General features: G+C 42.5%; 1 protein-coding gene across 1 annotated transcript in view; it reads left to right on the forward strand.

The window, feature by feature from the left end:
• EXOC2 (exocyst complex component 2) overlaps positions 1-25,328 on the forward strand; it is a 154,549-nt gene that overhangs the window by 69,081 nt on the left and 60,140 nt on the right. Inside the window, exons 11-13 of the mRNA XM_068559475.1 lie at positions 778-896; positions 14,756-14,881; positions 20,038-20,162. Coding sequence (XP_068415576.1) covers positions 778-896; positions 14,756-14,881; positions 20,038-20,162 — 370 coding nt within the window. The remainder of the gene's footprint in view (positions 1-777; positions 897-14,755; positions 14,882-20,037; positions 20,163-25,328) is intronic.

Raw genomic sequence — 25,328 nt, forward strand, 5'->3', positions numbered from 1 at the left:
TTGAAGTTGATTTAATTGGATTTAACTTGTTATATTTATATATTTCATGAGGGCCGAGTTTTGAATAATATTTGGCAGAAATTTTTCAACTGAAATCTATTTCAGTTGTCTATCTAGGTTTGGAATTTTTACAGAGAAAGAAGAATTTAAATATTTTAAGAACTATTTTAAAACTAAGAAAAATGCCCATCTATACTGTATTTTCTAAAGAAATATCTTCTCATGAATTCGAGTTTAGACTTAGAAGTCACTGCTTGCTGTCACCAAATCTCTTTGTGTAATAAAGTGGTCTTGAGTTTCAGTTGCCCTGTTTGGATCCTACAGAAAAAAGGGTCACACTGCCACCTCGTGGCCGTATTTCAGACCAGAAAGGAATGAAGAAATATTCACGCTGAGGCCTCTGCTGGCTCCCACCTGTTTTCTGTGTGACTGAGAACTAAGTAGAAACACTCTGTGAACAAAATGTAACCGTAAAGATACGCTCTCACTGGGCATTATAGGAACGTTGCAAGTTGTCTTTGTCTCCTTGGTTGTATTTTTATAAAGTCCTAACTTCTTAAAATGTAGGTTTATTGTTTGTTAATTGCATGAAAAGAAATCTGAATATATTTCGTTTAGAACTGAATATTAAAGACTAGTATTGACGAATGCTTTACTAATTGACAAAATTTTAGGTTTTCTTAAGTGATGACTTTAAGCTGTGCTAGCTTTCCTCTTGTCCTCATGATGGCTGTGCAGCAGAAGCTGACTGGGTCAGCCTTGGCCTTGCTGTTTCAGGTACCTGTCTGACCTCCACGCGCCAGGCGACCCTGCGTGGCAGTGCATCGGAGCCCAGCACCGATGGATCCTCCAGCTCATGCACAGCTGCCGGGAGGGCTGCGTGCGGGACCTCAAAGGCAAGGCCCTTTCTCCCTGCGTGCGCCCTCCCCCTCGTCACTCGACACACTCTGGGGACGCCCTTGACTGAGGGATGAGTTGCTCTCTTTGTAGCTGTACCTGCCCCCACCCAGTTAGCACCTCCCTGGACGAGTAAGAGAGCCGGGGCGGGGAGAAAGCCCCCTCAGCATGCCTGTCTCGTGGTTGGCGGGCAGTGTTGACAGAGGGTTGGCTTGCGGAGCAGTTACCTCTTGTGGAAGCGACATGATGTTGTAGAAGTGACACTAGGCTCGGTCAACAGGAACAGCACACTCACTATTCCATCAAGTGCGTGTTGAGCCCTGCTGCGCACCAGGCACCGTGCCAAGTCCAGGTGCACGGGCGCAGTCCCGGCCCTCATGGAGCTCAACTAAGCAAGTATCAGGTTGTGACTGGTAGATGGCGGGTTTGGGGACGTGTCTCAGACAGGGCTCTGTGTTAGCAGAGAACCTAGAGGATGAGGGATGCCTGCCGGGCCGCCTCCGGCACAGGCCCTGAGGAGAGTGGAGGAAGAGTCAGAGCTGGTTCACAGCCATCACAGTGGCGGGACTTGAGGCCGGGTGGGGAGGCCCCGGGCCTGGATGGACTTCGCCCAGGGCTTTGAAGCCTGGGAAAGACCCGATGAGACGGGGACAGTGGAGCCGGTTAGGAGACTGCTGTGGTGATTCAGGCATCTCGCCGGCACGGAGGCCGTGGGTGTGGAGGAGGAGGGGATTCGAGCTCTGTCCGGAACCTGGGATCAACAGGACTTGGTGACCGAAGGAGGGGCTCGGTGATTCCCAGAGGTCTGACCTTGGCAGCTGGCCGGGATGGTGCGCCGTGGGATTGGGGCGAGGAGGAGAAGGCGGTCTTCCCTTTTCTTTGGACCGGCTGGTGTGCGGCTGTCTGACGTACAAGTGGAGGCGTCCAGTAGGTAACTGAATTTAAAGAGCGAGAGGTTTGGATGTGGTCTGCACGTAGATGGGCCCTGGGAGTTGACATATTCACCCAAGAAGGAGAAAAAGGAAGAAAATGTAGGACAGAGTCCTAGGGAGTGCTCTTTACAGGGCTGGTGGAGGAGAAACCTGCAGAGGAGATGAGGGAGGGTGGCCAGGGAGCCGGGAGGGAAAGGAGGGTCAGCAAGGGTTTTAAGGTGAAGAGTCCGATAAAGGGGTGTCCTTTAGATTTTGTGCTGAGGCTGTTGATGACCTTGGCAAATGCAGTTTCAGTGGCCTGAGACACCAAATAGATTATATAAATAAGGCGCAGCGATGCTTACAAGGTTTCCGGACGAGAAAGTGAAGTAACATGAGAGCAGTCCTGGCACAGAAGGAGGTGCCACAGAGAGGCCATGATTATTTATTTATAGTTTAGTTTTGTCCTGAATTAGGTGGCTTGGAGTTGAGTATTTTCCAGCTGTGAGTCTGTTCTTTTCTATTCTTGATGTTTAGGAAAACCCACGTATCTCTTCACTGATGCCGTATCTAAATTTCTAGTATGTCATTAATTATTTTATAGTTTTAGCAAGTGAAGATGACATCAAGCAACATACACAGTCTGAGGTCGTTGCGGGGTATTGAGAGGGCCTCAGGTTCTCGTGTACTGAGTCTGCTCTGTTGGGCAGGACTCTCGACGTGGCTGCCCGTCACAACCCCCTGGGTTTTTTTCCAAGACTGTCGCTTCCCAGCCTCCTCCCCATTCCTGACCGTCATAGTAGACTCTCTAGCAGTGGAGTCCGCGCAGCAGTACTTCTTAAAGCTCCCAGGAGACCGTGGTGCGGCCGCGGTTGGTAATCAGCATGGCGGATGTGCTCTCGGGACCAAAGAGCCGTGATGAGCAAGACCCACGTGGTCTCTGGCCTCTTGGAGCTTGTAGTCTAGTGAGAGAGACCTATGTCTCTAAACAAATCACATGTTGTTTATTACATAAGTGTACTTGTGAGAGGTATTGCGAAGTGGGGAGTGCAGAACTCTGCCTCAGTCTCGTTAGCGGGAGGCCCAAGGAAGTTTCCTGGAGGAGGTGTTGGTGCCCCTGAACCTAAATGAGGGATGTGAGTTTTCCAGGGAAAGAGCCACGGGGAAGTAGTCCAGAGACCCAGTAGGTGCTCAACAAGTGCCACCCTTCCCCTCTCCAGTGAAGAGGCTGGTGATACAAACAGGATCACGGTCTGACAAACGTTTTCCCTACTCAGGCTTATAAGAAACAATCCAACTGTATGCTTTAGTTATGAAAATATTTGAATTTCTGGAAAGCATGTATCATTTATGAAGACAGCATATAGACCGTTTGAAATTGGAGAAGTGCCAGGAAAATTCATATACCTTATTGTCGCACCCATACCTGAAAGATCTGATAACCAATATTCCATCACTAAAGGTCTGAATCTTTCTTGAAGATAGAGACACACCCTTGCCTAATGGATTCCTGCCCTGTCATCTTGGTGTTATGTATTGCTATATGTATTTATCCAAAACTGCTGAAAATCAGCATTTCTTGAAAACAAAAAGACACTAGCTTCTGCGTAACTGGAGACCTGCCTTTTTATTCACTCTGACCAAGCCTGTTGTAGAAGTTGCCACTCGCTTATGAAGTACTTGGAGGAATGTGCATTACATGGATCCTTTTGTTAGTGATGAGGTTTACCTAAAGTTATTTTCATAAGTTGGTCTTTAAAATTAGGAAGTGAAACATAACAGTTTACGACTCTTTGAACTTACTACACAGATTTCGGTGACAATACAATGTAAATTTCCTAAATTCATTAGATGTTTACAGGTTAGGATTTAATCGTCCTTGACATTCAGAGGAACATCCTGAGCCGTGCCCATCTGTTGTCAGCAAACACGACTAATATGAACAATATAGACAGTCCTAACAGATAAGTGCCTTTTAATTGGAAAGTTGGTGTGTTCTTTTGAGCTCACCACCAGAAGGAGTTCTTATTATTTTATTTTGGAGAATTCCAAACATACTTAAGAGCACCAAGGGTGATACCACAACCTCCCGTGTACCCGCTCAGCTTTGACAGTTATCCCCTCACAGCCAGTCTCGTTTTATCTACATCGCCTCCCTCACCCTGAATTATTTTTGAAGCAGGTCACATCATTTCATCCGTAATTATTTCAGTATGTAATTTTCAAAGGTAAAGATGCTTTGTGAAATCTGTAACTAAAATACTATTATCATTACCTGAAATGTGGTTTCTTAATATCAAGTATTCAGTTAATTGTCAAATTCAAAAGCAGTTTAATACCTCCAGTATCTTTTTAAGTACACGGATACTGTGTACTTAATGTGGCTTTTTAATTGATAGCCAGTGCAAAGGCAGATGATACGAGAAGTGACACAGATGGAGACAGAACTTGTGTTTCCTAGAAGAATTAGCCGTTAGTGACATAGCGTCCACTTCGGCCACTTGGCACCTGGATGCCTTCCTGGTTGTTGTCATCAGAGTGTGTATATGTCACTGGACACCTTAGCTCTTTACTGTGTACCTGCCTACCCGTATACAGGTAATGTAATTATATAGCATAGGCATGTGCATGTGTGGGTGTGTTTATGGAAGATATTGGCCTTAATTATAAGTTTGCTGGGAATAAGTACAAATTTTCTTTCATGTAATCTACACCCAGTTGTTCCCGATAGACTCCTAATTGATATTAATGAGCGTCCCAGTTAGGTGTAATAGAAATGAAGTCAGTATGAGGGCAAGTCTCCTAAATATCATTCGGACTTTCTGTTGGCCATCCTCTCGTAATCACAACATTTTGGGTCTGGAAGAAACCTGGGAAGTTGTCTGGTTTGGTACATGACTTGAATCTGTTTTGCATGTGAGGAAGCTGCCTCAGTGAAGCCAGGTGACAGACAGCCCAGCTTCTCCGTGTCCTGCACGATGGTTCCACAGACCTCTCTGTGTTCTGTGGTTGAAGCTAATATTTCATCAAGCGCGTTTCTGAACATGGTGAACCGATGGCAGGATGATGGCAGTGCCTTTTTGTGAAGCTGCATTGCTTTCATTCAGGTCTTCTCCAGAACCTATTTTCAAAATGAAAGCTTGTTGCACTCTAAGTCTAAGAATGAATTGTAAGTTCTTCAATTTGTAACACCCTGTACTTGGACTTTTAACACCAGAGGAGAGAAATGCTTGTAACTGATTGATTAACCCAGTCTTGTGAAGTGAAATACAATTTTAAAAAGATAGACTGTAAATATTTCAGACAGGAAAAGACTTCTTTGTGTCTTTGTAAGTAAAGCTGGTTTTTATGCATGAGTTTAAGAAACCTAATTAACATACACTTTTTTTTAAGTCTTTACATGGGGCTTTGGGTTAAAATGTTAATTGTATTTAGTCTGTGGTCTTCAAGAAAAGTTCATGAGCCAAGATGGTGATAGATTTTCAGAGACAGCAGTCCTACATAAAAAAGCCACATTTGTCCAGGTTACATTCTTCTGTATACGAAGCACTGGTCAGTAGAGGTAGGTCATAGGGTTGATATTTTTATAAACACTGCATTAGAGCCTTCTCTGGATTCCAATTTTTATAATAATAATGCATACGAACCTGGTAGATGGTGCCCCTAGATGATGCACACCAGGACACAGACAGGAGATGACCATCACGCCTCGACACACCCTGCCAGGTATCCGGGAATTCCTCACTTTTCCATGGCCTGCCCCTGTAGCCCAAAGGTGATCTTTCGGTTTTTCTAAGAGGAGACAAATATGAGGGGAAAAAACAGGAATAAAGATCAACATTAAAAAAAAATTCATCTTGAAAGCATAAACACCTGTGGAAGGGTCTGTTTTCTTCCAGCCTGAGCTAGTCAGCTGTACAGCTTATCTTCCAAAACTTTTACCGCCTCATAAGAAGTGTCATTCGTCTCTTAAAATTTCTGTGAAATAGGGCCAAAATTAGACTAAACCTTCAGGTTTCCTGTCAGGAAAAGCCTTTGGTTTAACCCCCTACGGACATTCTCAAACAGGATTTTTAAAGGTAGCCTTCAAAGGTGTGTTTTTTCCTTTGTTCTGAAAATGAGTTTAACTCTAAGCTCATTTAAAATATATGCTGACTATATGTGGTAACTCCAGGGAGAAGCATCTAGAGCAGTTATCTCTACTTTCTGCTGTCTGCACCACTAGGACTTCCCAGAGGACATATTAGAACAGAGGCAAATGGCGCATTTAGAATAGAAGCCATAGATTCTTTCCAACAGTCACACAACAGAAGGAAATACATTTATATGTGGCTCAGGTTCTCTTTGAAAACTTAAGAGATGATATGTCACACCTGAAAGGTTTATTCTGAACCATCACAGTACGGATCTATTATAGAGGAAAAATATTAAGAATAGAGGCTAAGGGCTTCCCTGGTGGCGCAGTGGTTGAGAATCTGCCTGCCAGGGCAGAGGATACGGGTTCGAGCCCTGGTCTGGGAAGATCCCACATGCCTCGGAGCAACTGGGCCCGTGAGCCACAATTACTGAGCCTGCGCGTCTGGAGCCTGTGCTCCGCAACAAGAGAGGCCGCGATAGTGAGAGGCCCGCGCACCGCGATGAAGAATGGCCCCCACTTGCCGCAACTAGAGAAAGCCCTCACACAGAAACGAAGACCCAACACAGCCATAAAAATAAATAAATAAATAAACCCAAAGTTTAAAAAAAAAAAAAAAAAGAATAGAGGCTAATTAGCTACTCTTTTAATTATTTCAACCAGAGCAGACTATTAGATTAACTACTTGCTGAAATATTTGTTTATCCAGTGGTCCTACAATATAAAAAGTCTATATTTTCAATTCAAGCTCATCAAATACATGCATAAATTACATTTTAAATTTTTGTACAGTTTCCTGAATTTAGTATAACTAAACTATATTTTTTCTTGATATTTAAAAAATACAGATGTGACCTTTATGTAGATAATCGGTGGGGTTAATAAATATAATTCTAGTATTTCCACAATTTGGCATCAGGTAGCTCCTGGGCACCAGATTAGGTTGCACGCCTCCATTAGGAAATTGGCAGCAGATTCATCAGATCTTCTACGTAACTACAAAAATGTTTCTATGTTTGAAAAGACAGTAAATGTTTATACATATATTTAATATCTAATAAAATTTATAATTTTTTATTTTAAAGTTGTTATTGTGAGGTTGTACATTAGGAAGTTTCTTTTATTAAAGTTTATTTTTTGGAGATTTAAAAAGTACTTTCTCTCCTGAATGTTGGTTATACCAACGTGAACCCAGAATGATAGACGTTGATTTAAAAAGAAGAAAAGGCACAGCTCCTGCAAGTACAGGTAGGCGACACTGGTTTGGTCTCCACCTTCCCGTCCCTGTGACTGAGTCCTCCCGATGTGAATCGTGCTTTACCTGCTCACTGTTGCTTCAGTTGGCGTTAGAAGAGGCAGTGCTTCTAAATACTTGTAGTGGGATTTAATTCACTTACTTTGAGATTCGTAAGCCATAAAGGATATACAGAAGAAGGTAGATTCAGGAGAGAGGAATAGAAGAAAAGTACCAGTTTATGACTAATAGCAAAAATCTTCTCTCCAGCAAAGTGGTGGTCTGGTTTTCCTTTCCCTTTTGTCCTTTTTCTCAGAAAGGGAAGAAACCTAGGTGATACTCAGTGTGCCATGAATTAGATTCACAGTGCACCCTGTTAGAAATTGTCACTGTTTGTAAACGGTATAAGTTTACATAAGCAGTTTTAATTACCTGACAGCTTAGCAGGATTTTACGTGATTGTAAATTTGTTTTTTAATCTAATTTGAAAAGACAAATTTAGCTTCCAAATTAAAATGAAGACTAGCAATTAATACTAGTAATTTAAACAGTTTTTTAAAAGTCAGTAAACTAGCACTTGAGCATTTGATTTCCTGTTCGAATAGCACAGCGTTCATTCGCAGGTCCTGTCAGTGCTTCCCCAGCTGTTGGGTGCGGTCGGAGGAGTGAGACTTGCCTCGTTTTGTGCTCGGTTCTGGTCACCTGGTGGCAGCGTCTGTCTGTGTCAGGTCAGACAGGGCAGCAGGGCTTCTGTCAGGAGGACCTCTCCGCGTGACGTCCCAGCGCTGGCTCTTTTCTGCTTGGCTCACTGTCTGTCTTGGGGGGAGACACACCCTCCAGCCTTAAGAGAAAACAGCTTTGACAGTAAATGCCCCGCACACCTTGAATTGCTAGCATTGCCTGGTAATTTTAGAATATTCAGGGGTACAGATATTTTATGTCTCCTGTTGCCATTTTTGTAATAATTCTATTGCTTATACAGTCTAAGTAGGTGTTCTCTACTTAAATCTGTGTATAACTGCAGAAAAGGGTCATACTTAAATAAAAGCATAAATAATTTGGTTTTGGTTATTCGCCTAACCAGCTTGTTACAATGTATGGTTCTTGCTTATATAGCCGATGTTAGTTGAGAAGTGCTTCTTCAAGGTTCACGCCTGTAGTCTTGCTTTTAAAATATGTCTCTTCCTTTCAGCTTTTGTTCCGAATGATGTTGGAATACAGTTCAGAACTTGGCCCGCAGCCCTAAGAAGTGGAGTGAGGTTATGCGGCCTGTTAAATACGCCTTCCTTGGTTTAATTTGGATTAAACAATCCCCTTTAAATTGAGGAAGTGCCCTGTAGGAACTTGAAATGTATGTATAGAAGCATCATATCAAAAAGAACATTCTTATCTGTGGACACAGTCTCATTCCTGGAGGTTGGTAGCTGCCTTGCTGCACCCACCCCATCCCAGGCATCGACCCTTGTGTGTGCTGTGCTTGACAGGAGTCCAGCCGGCCTGTGTCTGCGGAGGCTCCTGGCCCGAGTGTGGTCAACAAGCGGCAGGGGGTGGTCGGGCTGCTGCTCAGGACAGGGGCCTGCTGTGCACAGGAAAGTGTGTTTGGAGGTGTTTCGGGCTGAGGAAGTGAGCCGCCTGGAGAGTTGGCTGTAGACCAGGGCTCCCTGCACCACGTGGGCTGGGAGAAAGCTGGCCGGGGGGCCGGGGGCCGAGTACACATGGCAAATGTATCACCTAGCCCACATCTGCAGGCCTCTCCCCCACCGCAGAAAAGGCTCTCCTGCCCTTTGTGTCTCAGGGAGTCTGGTAAACACATACTGACCACTGCATTTAAAGAAGGGAGAGCGCACCCAGCTAGCTGGAGTTGAAAGGATTTGGCTGATGTGTGATATGGAATCCTTGGTATAATAAGCATTTCTTACAGATCTTCCTAAAGCCATTATCAGTTTTTTGTCGGATTCAGAGTTTTAAGGTAAACCCTTAAGTTTTTGACCTTTGCAGAAAATCTTGCCATATCTCTTAAGTTCGCATAAAGCTGAAGACTTTTTATCTGGTAAAAATCTCACAGTTGGAAAAAAAATAGCAAATCTTTCAACTCGTTGATAGCAAATTGTGAAAGATAAATAGTTTTTCTTTTAGAAAAGTGATATACTTTAAACTTGATTTCTGTACTGCCATTTTTACTCTTTTGGTGAAGCGGCTAGGATTGTTAGTGTTCTGAAGAAAATTACTTCTGCAACTTCTGAAAACAAATTTTCTGTTTTTCTCTTATTAAAAGTAAATTTCTGTTTTGTTTATATAGTATTCCAAAGGTGATTTTTCTAATTTTATATTTATTTGTAATCTGTTAAATTTCTCCTACATACTCACAATTAGAAAAATAGTTCCTTTTGAGAATGCTGGTAGCATGTTTTAGAAGCTTTATTTAACCAGAGAAACAGAATGTTGACTCGAGTGTGTCAACGAAAATAAATGATCTGTAATGGGAAAAGAGTTTTATTTGATAGAAAAGAGTTTTATTTGAGCCAAACTGAGGACTGTAGCCCAGAAGACAGCCTCTCAGATAACTCTGAGGAACTGTTCCAGAGAAGCATGGTTTTCAGCACAGTTTTATATCTTGTCAGAACAAAGAACATCAAACATGTCAGGGATACAGACCAGCATGTACACAGCGAGTCAGTGTGGCCTTGGCACCTGGGAAGGGAATCTCACCATTCGAGGAGGACCAGCATTGGCGGTCCAGGGAGACAGGCATTTCATCTTTATTTTTAGCATGGACGTTCTTTACTTCTGGTCACTGTGCCCTTTTCTGTAATATTTAAAGCAGACGTACAATGTATGTTTGATTGAACAGCCACAAACAGGCTGTTCTAGTTAGTATAAAATTCAAGTGAACTCGTGTATAAGCCAGAATGTCTTCCCCACACCTCAACATGTGAACGTTTCTTCTATCAAGTGTCAGTAATTAAGAAGCTTAGTCATTTTTTAAAAATTTTAAGTGTTTAAAAGAGTTTTTCTTCCAAGATGCTTCTTCCAAGCATCTGTAGATAAGATATATATGTTTTCTTTGATGTATTGGTAAAAACTCAAATACTAGTTCATGGAATTTAGAAGATACAGCTATACCCTAGGATTATTTAGTTCTCGAATTTTTTTAGTATCCTTTTTTTTTTTTTTTTTTTCCCCTACAAACACCATATAGAATTTTAGGACTGGAAATACTGTACTGATGGAAGTGTTGCTGTGTGAAGTTTTGTCAGGAGAGCAATCTTTCCCCATAGTTATTCCTCAGATAACTTGGACAGATTGCAGCCAAGTAATCTTGATCTTATCAGCACACTGTCATTTGAGGGTATTTATTGGTTACTCTGCTTGGTGCCTCTAAAATAGCCAAGCTGTAAGGTCCACAATAACAAGTATGAAATCCTAGTGACGTTTTCCCTGTTACTGTTTTTGTCGCCTTTAGTATTTTCTTGGTGAAATTTCCTTTTACGACTTAACACTCACATTTGCTGTCTGTGTAGAGGCCGACCGTTCACACATTGACAGAACCCTGCTAATCATTGTCCTCAGCTGTCCTAAACTCTTCCAGGGAGCAGAGTAAGCGTACTTCCCATTTTGTTCTCAGTGGTGGTTCAGAGTTTCAAATTCAGATCTTGTATCATAGAATCAGAATTTTAGAGCTAAAAAAGACACTAAGGCTTGTGTAGTTCAAGCCCTGATTTTTACAGGTGAAGAAGCACATGCCGCCTGTGACTCCTTCTGCCACAGAGCCGGGGGATCCCTGGGATAGGGAGCAGTTGTCAGCGTGAGCAGAAATGAAGGAAAGCTGGGCTGTGATCCTATTTGATAAAAACGTTCGTCTGGGATAAAATGGTAGGAACAGTTCATTTCTAGAGAAAATCTACTCTCAAGAAAACACATGACCTCTCATAACTCAGTAATGCAGTTTTAAGTTTGAAAAAGACAAAGTCAAACACAATTTTACAGAAACTTTAGGCTCTGTCACCTGCAGAACGTCTTAGTGCAAACTAAGCTTCTAATGAAAACCGAAGTCCTGTGTATGTATGTATTGAACACCATCCTTAGGTGGATATCGGGGCAGATAATTTAGTGTTTTCAGGGAAAATATACTAAGTAACATAATTTTCAGTTGTGTATGGTCTGCACATAAATGAGAGCATGATATTATGAAACTTCCTAGTTACCCTAATTTATAACCGTATATTTTATATAGCATATTTCTGTTAAACATATCAAGAGACACTGCTATCGTATTGTGAGGTAAAACAGTCAAGAGAAAATAAACAGATTTCTTATATTTTAAAACCGTTTGCTGATTTTATGTTACAGAAACTTTTTTTCATCTTTTTCTTTCTTTTATAATAATGTTTGTTTATCATCAGAAGCACTTAATTATTTGTAATAATTTTTGTGGGGTATAAATACCGTCATGTAATTTAAGTTTAAAAGAAGTATCAGAATCCTCAAGTTTTGTTTTTTTTTTTGACACTTGATAGTAAATAATTTCTGACAACTGAGATTTTAAATGTTTTCATTAATTTTCTCCTCAAAGGACAATGCTCCTAATTCCCCATAAGATTACTCATTGCAAGACTTTTTCTGACCAGAGAAAGGAGCAGACCGTTAGAGGAGAGCGAGTTCTGGGCTCAGGCCCGGGCTCCCACTGCAGGGCTGGTCCCCGGGCTATGCAGGGCACCACCTGCCGGACCCTCGGCCCAGCACGTCCACGGACGAGTCTGTCCCCAGGGTCTGGGGGCCGTCCTCGCCCTGCTGCTGTGCTGTCCTTGCTGCTATTCGACAGACACTTCCAAATAAGACATTAGTTCTTGGTAAGCTTTCTTTTCCTGATATCGTAGAAAATGATGATACGGTTTCTAATAGAAGGAACGCACATTCTTAATAGTTTCTGTCATTAAAGGGAAAAATAAATCAGTCTTTTAACAGTTTCAAAATTCAAGGTTTATTTAAATTAAACTATACAGGGCTTAATATCATGCATTTAAATTAATGCTGTAAACACACCAGTTACGGGGAAAAACTTTTTCTGAGGATCTACTTAATGATCATTGTATTTTTTTGTAGGAATGGTATACAGTGTGTATTTAGGAAACTAGGAGGTGTTTTCCTTCTTAATCAAAAATTTATAGTTCTGAAACCTTCAAGGGTAGTAACTTAAAACGTTTTGAATTAAAGCATTCTCTTCTTGCACCTTTCAGTATACATGTTTACATGAATTACACATTTTATATAAATATTTAATGTGGTGCCAAGTTTGGGCTTTTTTACATTTCCTTTTTTTTTATAAATTTATTTATTTGTTTTTGGCTGCGTTGGGTCTTTGTTGCTGCGCACGGGCTTTCTCTAGTTGTGGCGAGTGGGGGCTACTCTTCATTGCGGTACGTGGGCTTCTCTTTGTTGTGGAGCGCTGGCTCTAGGTGCATGGGCTTCAGTAGTTGTGGCACGTGGGCTCAGTAGCTGTGGCCACAGGCTTAGTTGCTCCGTGGCATGTGGGATCCTCCCAGACCAGGGCTGGAACTCGTGTCCCCTGCATTGGCAGGCGGATTCCCAACCACTGCGCCACCAGGGAAGTCCCTACATTTCCTTTTAAAGTATGTCAGAAAATTGATATTTTGATATTAATTTCTTGAATTCTACAATTAACAGCAGTGGTGACTATATAAACTTCAGAGGAAAACGTCATAAATCTTCAAAGCTTCCACACAAATTCCTCTTTGAGATGGGAAAAAAATCAATTATAAAAAATATTATTTCTTCATGCTTGTGTTTTCTTATTCTGTCATTTTTCTTGCTGTTTTAAAATATTGAATTCTACCAGTCTTCTTATCCTAGATTTAATGTGTTCCAAAGTAGAAGTGCATGTAAATAAAGCATTTAACATAGTAGCTGAAACATCGTAGGTATTTAATAAAATGCCGTTCCACTGAAAATATCCGTTCAAATGACTTGGTTTCTATTTCTGTAAAACCTGCCTGGTAGAATCTGTGAGGAGGTGGGGAGATAGCTCATACCGTATCGTGTTGAGTGGCTCTTGATGGGAGGAGCCATGAAAGCAGACTCTTTGCTTATATTTTATTCACTTGTGTCTTGATTTTCTGCCTCCACTGCCAGGATGTAAACACCTTAAGGACAGGCCTTTACCTGTTACCCACCACCGTATCCCAGGGGCCTGCGATTCCCAGCACATGGGAGGGCTCAGTAAAGACTTGTTTGATGCTACTGAATAACTGACACTATCATTGGCATAAAATCATTATTTTATAAATGGGTTTCATCTTTTGCCCTTGGAAACAAATGTATAAGCTTTTCATATTCTGTTAAGTTATAAAACAGGGAAGAGCATTCTTATTGAATAATTTAGTATCAGTCACTCAGTGTATATTGAAGGAATTATATGCAGAAGATCCAGCTGTGGACAGAGACGTAATATTGATCCTTATCCCCGAGAAGTTCTGATTGGAACTGTTAATGAACAGCAGAAGGCAGGATGTTGAGTCAATGAAACGGTGTTCATTCTCACTGCAGTCGGAGGGCAGGGAAAGTAGACAGCACTTTGAGCTGGAACAGCAGGAGGAGACTTGTGTTTAACAGGATGGGGAGGATGATGAAAAGGGTAGGAAGTGAGGCAGGAAAATGAATGATGCATTTTCACAGTGTCCTCTGCACCGTAAACACCCTGTAAATGTTTATTGAATTCAGCTTGTTTTGGAGGTCTTTGAATGCTCAGCCGCAGAGCTCAGAGTGCCGGTTATAGCACCTCTGCCGGCTGACAAGGCGAATTCTACCCATAACGCCAGCCTCTCACTAACGGGATTAGCAACACGGGGTTCCTTTCCTGGTGACTCTGGAGAACCATCTTAGAAAAAGTGTTTCCTGGTTCTTAGATAATTTGGGTTGGAATTCTTAGGGTTTTCTGGAAGACTTCTGAGAAGAGAATCAAGATAGCAGTATTTTGGTGGTATTAATCCAGGACAATAAAGAGAATGTCTTGACATTCTCTAGTGAAGTGTTAGGCTTCTAGAATATTAACAGTGTGGGGTGAAAAGGGTCCCAACTAGGTGGCTGGCAGTGGGAATAGAAATAAGGAATCCCATCCCACATCGCAAAGAAAGAAGTTGTGGTATTTGGAGATTTAAATTTTAAGGGGGACGTCAAAGATTTATGCTGTTAAGTCTACTCCACTAAACCCTGTACCTTCCTTTCCAAGTGCCAAGTTGCTTTTCAAAAAATGATTTTTCATCCTGATTTTTATGTTTATGGAACCCCCTCCCCTCCGTTTTGCTGCACATTCATTCTGAAATGATACGTAAGTTACATGTCTGTATTAAGCCAGAGTAATAGATTTAATCCTCCCAATCTGTATGGTGGGAGTGACTTTTAAAAGCTATTTAGAGAAAATATTTCTGGTTTTACTTTAGTAGATGTCTTCTTTAATAAAAAAGAATGGAATGGTTGAGCAAGAAATCTGTCAGAGAAGGGGTCCATTAAATCACTTAGTAAGCTCCGTGAGTCCATGGAAACGCTGCCTCTCTCTTCCAGGGCCACCGGGCTTTCACAGCGCCACGCTGGACCTGGACGGTGATGTGCGTGCCTCCGTGCCGGGTCATCTAGGCCAGACGGCGTCTCTGAAGAGGGGCAGCAGCTTTCAGCCTGGTCGAGATGACGGTGAGTGTCTCCCTCCCACTTTTATCTTTTAAATTTGTACTTGTGTAATAGCCAACGTTTTTCTCTTGGAAGATTCCATAATTACCTGTGTTACTGCTGCTGAGTATTACCAGCCATCATCCCTTCTACTTAAGCAACTACCCAGTAATTAAATTTCGATAATTAAAATGAATTTTACATTGTACATTAAAGAAATGTCATTTGATTTTTTAATAAATCATTGGGCACAGGTCAGTGTTACTCAATACATTTCTGTGGTTGAAGTTTTTAAAATATGCCACAGACAAAATTCTCTGAGAACGTCTTTAGGATGAAGGTTGCAACAAAAGTGAATCTCTGTAGTCAGTACAGAAAAATAGTAGACACCTTTTTAATGAATTGTAAAATTTGGTTTGAAAAGAGTTGTTTGTTTATTAATCATAAATTAGTTACTAATCATTTTTTCTACAATAAGGCATCTCAAATAGTAACTGTGTTACATTTCTTCCTGAGGTTGACATTTATCTTTTGTTTGTTTACCTATATGAGATACAAAACATGTTGGTTATAATGCATTTGTGTACCAATTAGATTAGATGCTATTAGTCACTGGTTACTTATAACCTCAATAATAGATATAAGAAATGCAAATAAGGTAATGGAAATACCTTACTTCTTATTAAGTTCAAATACCTCTAAAGATTATTTCAAAGTATTTCATATTATTCTTCTAAGTACTGGAGTAGAGATTTTTTTTCTAAAGTTTTATTAATAATATGAATGAATGTCCATCATAAGCACTAAAATCAAATGATACATTTGCACTAAATGAAGGGATTCCATAACTGTCAGTGTGGCTTCTTCTTGTCCTGTGCCCATTCTCCACCCAGCCCACCAAACACTAGAGTAAACACCGGGAAGAGCAGAACTGTTTGATTCTGTGCATTGTGGTACCGTGCAGCCCTCTAAGCAGACACAGCCAGGGCCTGACCCTGAAGTGCAGCCCACCTGAGTTTCAAAAAAATACTTCCTTTAATGAGTAGGATGACACATGATCTGTGAAAACCCTTTCCACACCCCTTCCTTGCCCTTATGTGATTCACTGCCACCAGTTGACATGCTAACAGGCTTAAAACAGTTAGAAATTATACTTGAGGCTGACTGTAATGAATTACATCAGCTTGAACAGTTCAAATTTATCCTGCCTGGGGTTTGTCAAGCTTCTTGCATCTATTTTATCGAATTCTGGGAATTTCCATCAAATTTGCAAAATTTTTGGCTATTATTTTGTCAAATATCTTTCTGCTGTGCTTCCTTTTCTGGAATCCCAACTGCATGTATGTTAAGCCAGTGGATTATCCCGTAGATCACTGAGGATCTGTTCCCCACCCCAGTTTCTCCACTCTGTGCTCCACTGTAGAGTTCATTGTTATGCCTTCAACTTCTCTGATCTTTTATCTTCAGCGTCTAAGCCAAAAGTTTCATGTACTTTTTCATCTCTAGAAGTTCCATTTGGTTCTTTTAAATATCTTCCCTTTCTTTCCTCATTATTTCATGTTTTCCTTTACTTGAACATTGTCCTTATGGGTTAATTCTCTCTCTGTCATTTGTGGCTCTGTTACTCTTGACTAGTTTTCTCCCTGGTTTCTGGTTCTGATTCTCCTTCCCCTGCCTTTTAGCCTGGTTAATCGTGTTTCATTGTTTCTCAGACATTGGGAGTGTTCGGTGTTGAGTGTCTGGCTTTTGTTCTCTTGCTTTAAAGAGTGTGAGACTTTGTTTCACCGGTTACTTGCAAATAAGTTTGATTCATCCAAGGCCTGTGGTTAGTTGCTGGAGCAGTACCCTGCCTTCTAGGGAGACTTGAGGCCACTCCTGAATGGCCTGGGGTCACTCAGGAGGACTGCTCCCTCCCCCGTGTGATTCCTGGGAATGCTTGGCCTTACTACTCCCTGGCTGCTCTTTGCCTGGCTGTGAAGTTCACTGGACATGAGCATGACTTAGGAACACTCTTACGTGGTTTCTTGGAGCTTTTTTCCCACGTAGTTCCTCCCTCCTTTCCAGAACTCTTCCCTGTATCGTCCACTCTCCCCCACTGCCCTGAACTCCATCTTTCCAACTCAGAAAGCCCACTGAGCTTTGCTTCAGTTCCTCCTCCCTTGACCTCTCTTGTCTAGAAGTGGCAGGCAGAAATCCAGAGCAGTTGTGGGCTCCCCACCTGTTCCCTTCCCCTTCCCTTAGGGATCACAGTCCTGTGCTGCCTATGAAATGCTTGTTTAGATATTCCCCCCCACCCCCGCCCCACAGTTTTCTAGTTGTTCATGACCAGAGGTTAAATCCAGCCCTTGTTACTCCAGCATGGCTAGAAGTGAAAGCAAAGTAAGTCAGCGTTAATTTCTCCAGAGTTATTACTTGAAATTGGAACATTATGAGGGATTGCTTACAGTAAACAATAGCTGTGAATAAAGTTGAGGAAGCTCATTCTTGATCTTGTGATCAAAAGAAGCCTATGTTATGACTGTTTTTTTTGTTTTTTAAAGAGCTCCTGACTTATTTATTTATTTATTTACTTTATTTTTTTGGCTGTGTTGGGTCTTCGTTTCTATGCGAGGGCTTTCTCTAGTTGTGGCAAGCAGGGGCCATTCTTCATCGCGGTGCACGGGCCTTTCACTGTCGCGGCCTCTCTTGTTGCGGAGCACAGGCTCCAGACGCGCAGGCTCAGTAGTTGTGGCTCACGGGCCCAGTTGCTCCGCGGCATGTGGGATCTTCCCAGACCAGGGCTCGAACCCGTGTCCCCTGCATTGGCAGGCAGATTCTCAACCACTGCGCCACCAGGGAAGCCCTACGTTATGACTTATATTGAGACAAATTAGATACTCCTGCCATATTCCCTTAGTTCTTTTCATCAGTCTTAGGAGATAACTCTTAAAGTTATTCTTTCAGTGATAGAGCATGTGGGAATTTATCAATAAGAAAAGAAAATCCAAAATCATTTTTTAGTAATAATGATCAGAATTTGGATGTAGTAGGCTTAGAAGGAACAAGGGGAAAGGGCTCTCAGTACACACATACACACGTGGGTGTAAAGAATCTGGGCCCCCTGCATTGGGAGTGTGGAGTCTTAGCCACTGGACCACCAGGGAAGTCACCACATTTACAGTTTTGAATCATCTCACTCAGAAATATGTCTCTAATTTTCTTTGGGTCTTCCTTTCTAGCTTTCAATAAAGTTTTATATATTAAAAAAAAAAAAAAAAAAAAGATCAAAAACACATGACCCTCAGAATTGTTCCCTGTCACCGGGCAGGAGGCTGCAGGAGCCCGTGTGTTTTGCGAGAGCCCTGGTGCCTGAGTGCCAGCCCCTCGGTAACACGGCCCTGCAGCCAGTGTGCACCTCTGGTGGGGACACTCCATCCCAAGGGGAATTCAGACAAAATCATTTTATCAGTTTATCTGCTATAGAAAGATTCAACCAATGGAATCCAGAATCTTTTTGGAAACCTTTTGGAATTGGTTTATGTTTTTATTTATAGTTGTCCAGATACTTTTCCCATCATAAAATCATTTCACATAGAATACTTGTTAATTTTTTTTCTTTTTTTATATACATTCATTTATTTGTTTTTGTCTGCCTTGGGTCTTCATTGCTGCACGCTGACTTTCTCTAGTTGCGGCGAGTGGGGGCTACTCTTCGTTCCGGTGCACGGGCTTCTCATTGCGGTGGCTTCCCTTGTTGCGGAGCATGGTTTCTAGGTGCATGGGCTTCAGTAGCTGTGGCTCACGGGCTCTAGAGCGCAGGGTCAGTAGCTGTGGCGCCACGAGCTTAGTTGCTCCGCAACGCGGGATCTTCCCAGACCAGGGCTCGAACCCGTGTCCCCTGCATTGGCAGGCAGATTTTTAACCACTGCGCCACCAGGGAAGCCCAGAATACTTACTAATTAATGGATTCAACAAGAGAGAAGCTGAGTTTACTTCCTATTTGTTTATTTTGTGGTTTTAAGTAGTGAGAAGGCGGTGTTCCCTCATTCCCTTGGGGTGGAGGCATCCAGTGCCGACTGCTCTCGGGAGCAGGTGGTGTGTATGCGGGATGTGTGCGCACGCAGAGCACCTGGGTGTCGCAACTTCAGACCAAGGGGGGCTCGTCAGCTTGGGTCACTTTCACGTGTTCCCCGCAGACCCGGCCAAGGATCTGTGAGCTCGGGAGCCCGATGAGCTCTCCCAGCATGGGATGCAAACCGGAGGTCAGTTCGGCTGCAGGAGCATGGATTTTTTGAAACTAATTTTCAAAAAATTAGTCTTTTGAAATTAATTTTGGGGACGATCCTGTGTAAGAGGCTGCTTGCACCCTTATGAGGTGGGTCTTCTGAAGCTTCAGGTTTTAGGTCTTGTCCTGTCTCCTGCCTTGTCCTTGGCCTGTGACACCGGAGCTGTGGCCACACCGGGTCTGCTACTGGCCGCCGTTGGAAGGCAGCTCGTGTCGGTCCGTGTTGAGTTGGTCTGTAGGTGATAAAGGGGGGGGATTGGGAAATGGTTGGTGCTCGCAGACCTAATACATTCACCTTTATTCCCTCGAACTTATTCTTCCCACAAGAAATCTGTCAGACCTTGTTTCCCACTTTCTACAGTAACTGCGTTAAACGATGTGGAATCCAAGAGGCTTCGGTATTTTTACTTTCTGTTAAATTTATTTGTTATGGGAGGAGTTTTTAATTACATGATTGTGCTTGAATATGTTCCTTTATGATAACGTGATTCCTTACTGAGTTTCCACAATGTAGGGTGCAGAGTGCATTTCTGACTGGTTAGTACGAGCCTCGAGTTAGTTACTGGCCATGGGGTGGCCTGTGGCATGGCTTTTTGAAGAGAAATACAACAACCTGAAGACAACAGGGTTGGAAAGCCGAAGCCCCTCCTCTGTGAAGCTCTCCTGTCCTGCCTCCGCTCCCCACCTGCCCCCCCAGGCCCGCTGAGCAAGCAGGCCCCTCTGCCCACTGTGCCGCCACAGGCGTTGGTAGTTGGTGGGAAAAGGAAATACTGGTCTGTCAGCAGATTAAAGCTCTGCAGCCCAAGTGGGACAGCATGGGACACGTTTTTAGGTGGGGGAGCAGCAGTATGTTCAAACACATTTTTAGTCTTGATTCAAAAGGATATTAATAGTATTTTATTCTTTTCCTCTTTAGCATGGAGATACCAAACTCCCCACCGGGTGGCATTTGTTGAAAAATTGACCAAGCTTGTTTTAAGTCAGCTGCCCAACTTCTGGAAACTCTGGATTTCGTATGTTAATGGAAGCCTTTTCAGTGAGGTATGTGTACAGATTTGACTATAGTTGTAGCTAAGTCGTGGGTTTCTAGTCTTAAAAATTTTAGATTTTGAAGTGACTTTTTTAAAGCCTCAGAAGCCCAAAGCCTCTAAGTATTGTCAGATGTTTTAAGATTAGTAGAAAATGCTGTAAAGCCCTAACACTTAATAGCTGTATGGCCTTGAACAAGTTAGTCAACTCTTCTGGGGGTCACTGTCCTTGACTGTAAAGGAGAATAGTGAGGGTCTCTCTCAGAAGGCAGGGGTGAGTGCTCCGGGAAACAGTGGCTTAAAGAATAAAAGAATCTGAATTGAGTATAATGCCAGTCAGGCCATGTGGTGGATGAAACTGTCGTGCAGTTGATGACGAACAAGTGATACAACAGGGATCAAATGTTTGCATCTTGCACGTGGGTCTCAAGTGAGAGGGAGCTTCCCAGTTGGAAAGAACTTGAAGATCCTGTTTTCTGGCCCCTATGTGATCAGCCTGGAGAAGTTGTTTAAGGCTTTACATTCTCACAAGTTGCACGTGTACTTAGCGTCCTAATCATGTATAATTGGAGCACAGAAATTACGAGCGTAAAGTAACGACTCTTGACTTTTGTGTGTAGCACACAGATTCGGACGCATCACTCAGTTGTCTCACGTCAAGTGCCCATGACAGGCCTCCAGGTCCCAGAATATAGACTCTGAGGCCCTTTGCCTAGAGGTCTGGTGGCTCAGGAGAAGACAGCTCTGGTTTCGTATCTCCGAGGAGACTCTTCACAGCCCTGGGGAAGCTGGGAGAGGCGAGGTCTTCCTGGGGGGTGCACTTGCCAGCACAAAACTGTTTTTGCTCTTTTACACCAAGGACACCTCTGCAGTTTGACAGAAGGTGGTGGGTGTCTTGGTCCTCCAAGATCCATCCAGTCTCCTTTGACCATGGATATATGCTCATGCCGCTATTAAAGAAGTTTGCCACTATCTCTTTTCCTTTTAACGTGGTAGATCCCTAGATGTTTGTTTAAATGAAAGGTTAGTTATCTAAACCATAAAATTTGCTTAGTACATGAAAAACAGAAAAACAATAGTGCATGCAAAAAACAGACTCCTTCATGCAGAAAACCTATCTCTTAAGCATGAGTTATCCCTGTATTTTTTTCTTCCATTAATTTCAGCAGTGTATCAGTTACTGACACATTCAAATATTATAGCAATAAATAACATACCTCACAACTCTTTCATGTCCATTTTGTATTACCTGGTTATTATACAAAAGCTCTGTTGAAAAGTTAACTGTACAGAGGAAGTCAGTCTTCCGTAAAATATGTGTAGAGTTTGGCTGGCCTTCATTGCTGCCTGAAGAAGAGAGTGCCTTCAGGTGTCCTGAAAAAAGTTTTCTCAGTGTTGTGCTTTCAGACGTGCCCGATCAGCCCGCATCTTTGTTCATGGCAGCTGGATGAGAGTGGCGGCCTCTGCGGTGGGGAAGGTTTGGGTTTCTTGCCTTTTGCTGCAGTGGGGGACAGCCACCCCCTGCTGCCGTGTTGTACCCTCCCCCTCTTACCTGCTCCCTCTGAAGCAGAGCTCGTGTGAGACGGGAACGGGGAGCTGCTTCCACGCCAGTGCTGGACAGCTGTGTCCACCGCGTCTCTGGCGGAGCGCCAGGGCTAGAGGAGGACGCCCAGTGTGTGTCGCGTACCGGCTGTGACCTTGGGCAGATACCGCTACTTCTCAGCCTTCTTCCAGGGGGATGGTTTGCGAATTAGATGAGTTAATATTAAGTGAAGTGCTTGTAACAGTGTCGGGGAGATAAATAAGAATTTGCTCTTATTATTTGGAGTAAATATTTATTCCAGCATTTGAAGTGTCATTGGCCTGGCACACAGTAGGTGTTTCGTGAACAAGGCTTAGTAGTGGTGAGAAGTGTGGGACTGATGTAGAACAGAGACGTGCTGAACGCTGCCGAGGCGGGTTCTCGCATCTGAGGGAGCAGAACCCAGGAAACGGCTGGAAACCTAGCTTTGTTTCCAGCCGAGTGTTGTCCTTCCAACTGGAGCGGTTTCTGGAGGTGGCCCCCATGCATGGACGCTAGTTGCCTCATCTTGCATCTTTTTAGGGTTTTTTGATCTGAGATGATTTAGTGAAAAGGGAAGGTATTCTCCTTCTCACAGGTTATATACCTAGTTGTGTAAACGTCTAAATGAAGTGTTTGGTTGCAGATGAGGAATAAATGAGCTCAGGAGTCACAGCACTGGAAAATCATTGTGATCAGTTGTGCTGAGTTGGGTGTGCCTGTGGAATTTCTAACTGTTTATACTCGTAAACTTTTCTTAAAAGTTTATGGTAATAATTATTAAGTGTAATTCACTCTACAGATTTGGGCATGTTTTTAAACTAAGTGACCCTCTATTGAAAAGCCAGAAAGACACCAGAGGACAGTGGAAGGAATGGAGGAGTTAGGACAGGGTGCCATCATGTCATGAGTGAGATCCAGAGACTTAATTAAGTTAATATTGGGAAGAGTTCCAGGGTTTCAGTCTCATACAAGAAAGCTCTCTAACATTTAAACACAATTTACTTGGAATTTCTTATTTCCTCTTGTTGTAAAACTGTTTTGTTTTATTTCAAGTTCATCTGTTAAAAGATTTAGATGGAGTTTCCAACAGTTTAACAAATAGTTCTTCAGACCAGTCAAGGCCATGTGAAGTAACACATGTGAATCAAAACAGTGCGATCTAGCCGTTGGTCTTACCACAAAGTAGTTTTGGTCTGTGTGTGCAGGAAAGAGTTAAGGTTTTTAGCTAGCAAAATGGTTAATAGTAGGTTAAGATTTTACCTTTAGATATATTTTAAATATAGTGTATTTTGAGGTGAAAACTTTTAAAGTATCCAAATAATTTTGAAACTTTAGGAATCAGCATGTTTAAAAATTGCATAACTCATAGTATGTAAATTAAAATGTACTTTCTGTTCCAAAATTAAATTTTCTTTTAAAAGTAGGGCAAAGTGTACATAATTCAGCATGTTGGAGATGTTCAACTCTTCATCAGATTAAAACAATAAGTAACGATTTTTTTAACAATTGCAAGAGGTATGCCTTACAGGTAGTTCCCCTACCCTCTCCACTTCTTTTATGTTTGGCGACAGGCCCTCGACGTTTAAACAGTTATTCTGTCCAGTAGGTGTCGTCACACGTGCATTAGCACCTGTTTGGTGGGCAGAATTGTTCTGGCAAAGTTTAACCTAAATTTTGGTATGACGTTTTTTAAACAATTGATTTTCACTCTTTTGATTCAAAAATATTTCACAGAACAAAGGACTGTGAAATAATCTTCCCATTGAACAAGCCCATTGTATAAAAAATTCAGCATTAGGTACTACGGCAGATACAACCAGAAAAGACCCCATCTGACAGGACACTTGCAGGTTTGTATGGGCTTGACCCTTCCCGGGGACAGATGACACCTTCTTCCAGAGGCCCTTCCCATCCGTCCTCCACAGCACGGTGAGCCAGGGCTCAGAAAAACAACCAATAGGGTGTTGGCTCTGTTTCCAACCGTGTATAATATAAAGAGAATGAGCTTTACTCTTAAGGAGTTGGCTCGTGTGACTGTGGAGGGTAGCAAGCCCCAAACTCCGCAATCAGCACGGTGGAGACCCTGCAGTTCCCAGCTGGAGGCCAGCAAACTCCAGACCCAGAAGCACCACCGTTTCACCTTGTTCTGCCCAGGCCTTCTGCAGACACCAAGTAGGCAACCTGAAATTCAAATTTGGACCTCAGAGGAAAGATTTGGGCTGGAGATGTAAATTTGGAACGGTGATCTTGTGATTTATAATAAGAAATATATATTTGATCTTGCTCACTCTTGATACTGTGACTTCCTAAGTGAGGAGTGGTAAAAGACGCCTTTTGTTGTGATAATGAGTGTCTCCCACCTGAGGATGGGGGCTAGTTGTCTGGAGGACCAACCCTGTGTTTAGAGGGTAGGAGCTTTCAGTCCCACCGCCAGACCTCGGGGAGAAGGGCCGGAGGCTGAGTTCAGTGACCAGTGGCCAGTGATCTAATCAATCATGTCTACTTAATGAAGCCTCCATAAAACCCCCAAAGGACACGTGGAGGTTGGGGAGAGCGTCCCACCTGCAGAGGGCAGGGGACTCTACCCCTTTCCCCACACCTCGCCCTGTGTCTCTCGTCTTTGTAGCTGGTCAAACTCCGACATGAGCCCCTCTGGTCATGCCTCACTGCAGCTCTAAAACGCTTCAGTTACTTCTCGTTTGTCCTAAAAAGCATCAATTTCTGTAAATCCTGGTATACAAAGAATTTTGATGGTTGTTGGCCAGTGAACTTAGAAATTTGCTTATTGAATTATTATTGTGAATTTGGGGTTTAGTTTTTTTAAAAACTAAACTAAAGTTCTTTTTAAAGCGCATCTCTACAAAGAAAAAAATGATAAAAGCTGCACGATAAGTGTAAATGAGCTCCGGAAGAGGTGTGTGTGTGTGTGTGTGTGTGTGTGTGTGTGTGCGCACGCTGGCCTCTTCTGTCAGGGTGTCTGATACTTTGCTGAAGACGTCAGCGACCTGTATCCTTGTCTTACTCCTTCCCGTCAGTGGTGTTGGTCCTGTAGACCGACTCTCCACCCTGTTTCTCTAGCTTATACCTTACATAGAAATGGCATTCCTTGAAGTGTTTTTAAATTACCTTGGCGTCAATGTCATAATTATTTATAATGTAGTTGTTCCTAACTAGAAAGTTCTCTAACCAAATACACCAGTATTTTACCTTTAAAGGGTAACTTTTACATTATGTTGGTGAAGTATCTGAATTTTCTTTTACATTGTACCATTTTGTGATTACTTCTTCCTTTGGAAAGTTCCCTAAGTTTGCCCTGCTAGGACATTCTGTATAATAATATTTAGTTGTTAGAAAATTTGGTAATAAAAAGCTAACTGAAATCCAGTGGAACAGATTTCTCTTTTAATCAGTGTAAAGTGGTCTTCTACACATTAAGGAGAAAGAGAAATCAGAGGAAAACATGGCTATCAGTAAACAGATAACAATCAATTCTAGAATACGTTCCCTCCTAAATTAGACTGTAAAGCCCCTGGAAGAAGAGCAGTGATGTGTAATTTTTTAAAAATAAAATGCCAGCGTTAATGCTCATATTCTCGGAAACTATCGGGAGGAGTG

Source organism: Eschrichtius robustus, chromosome 12 (genome assembly GCF_028021215.1).
Source record: "Eschrichtius robustus isolate mEscRob2 chromosome 12, mEscRob2.pri, whole genome shotgun sequence".
Lineage (NCBI taxonomy): Eukaryota > Metazoa > Chordata > Mammalia > Artiodactyla > Eschrichtiidae > Eschrichtius > Eschrichtius robustus.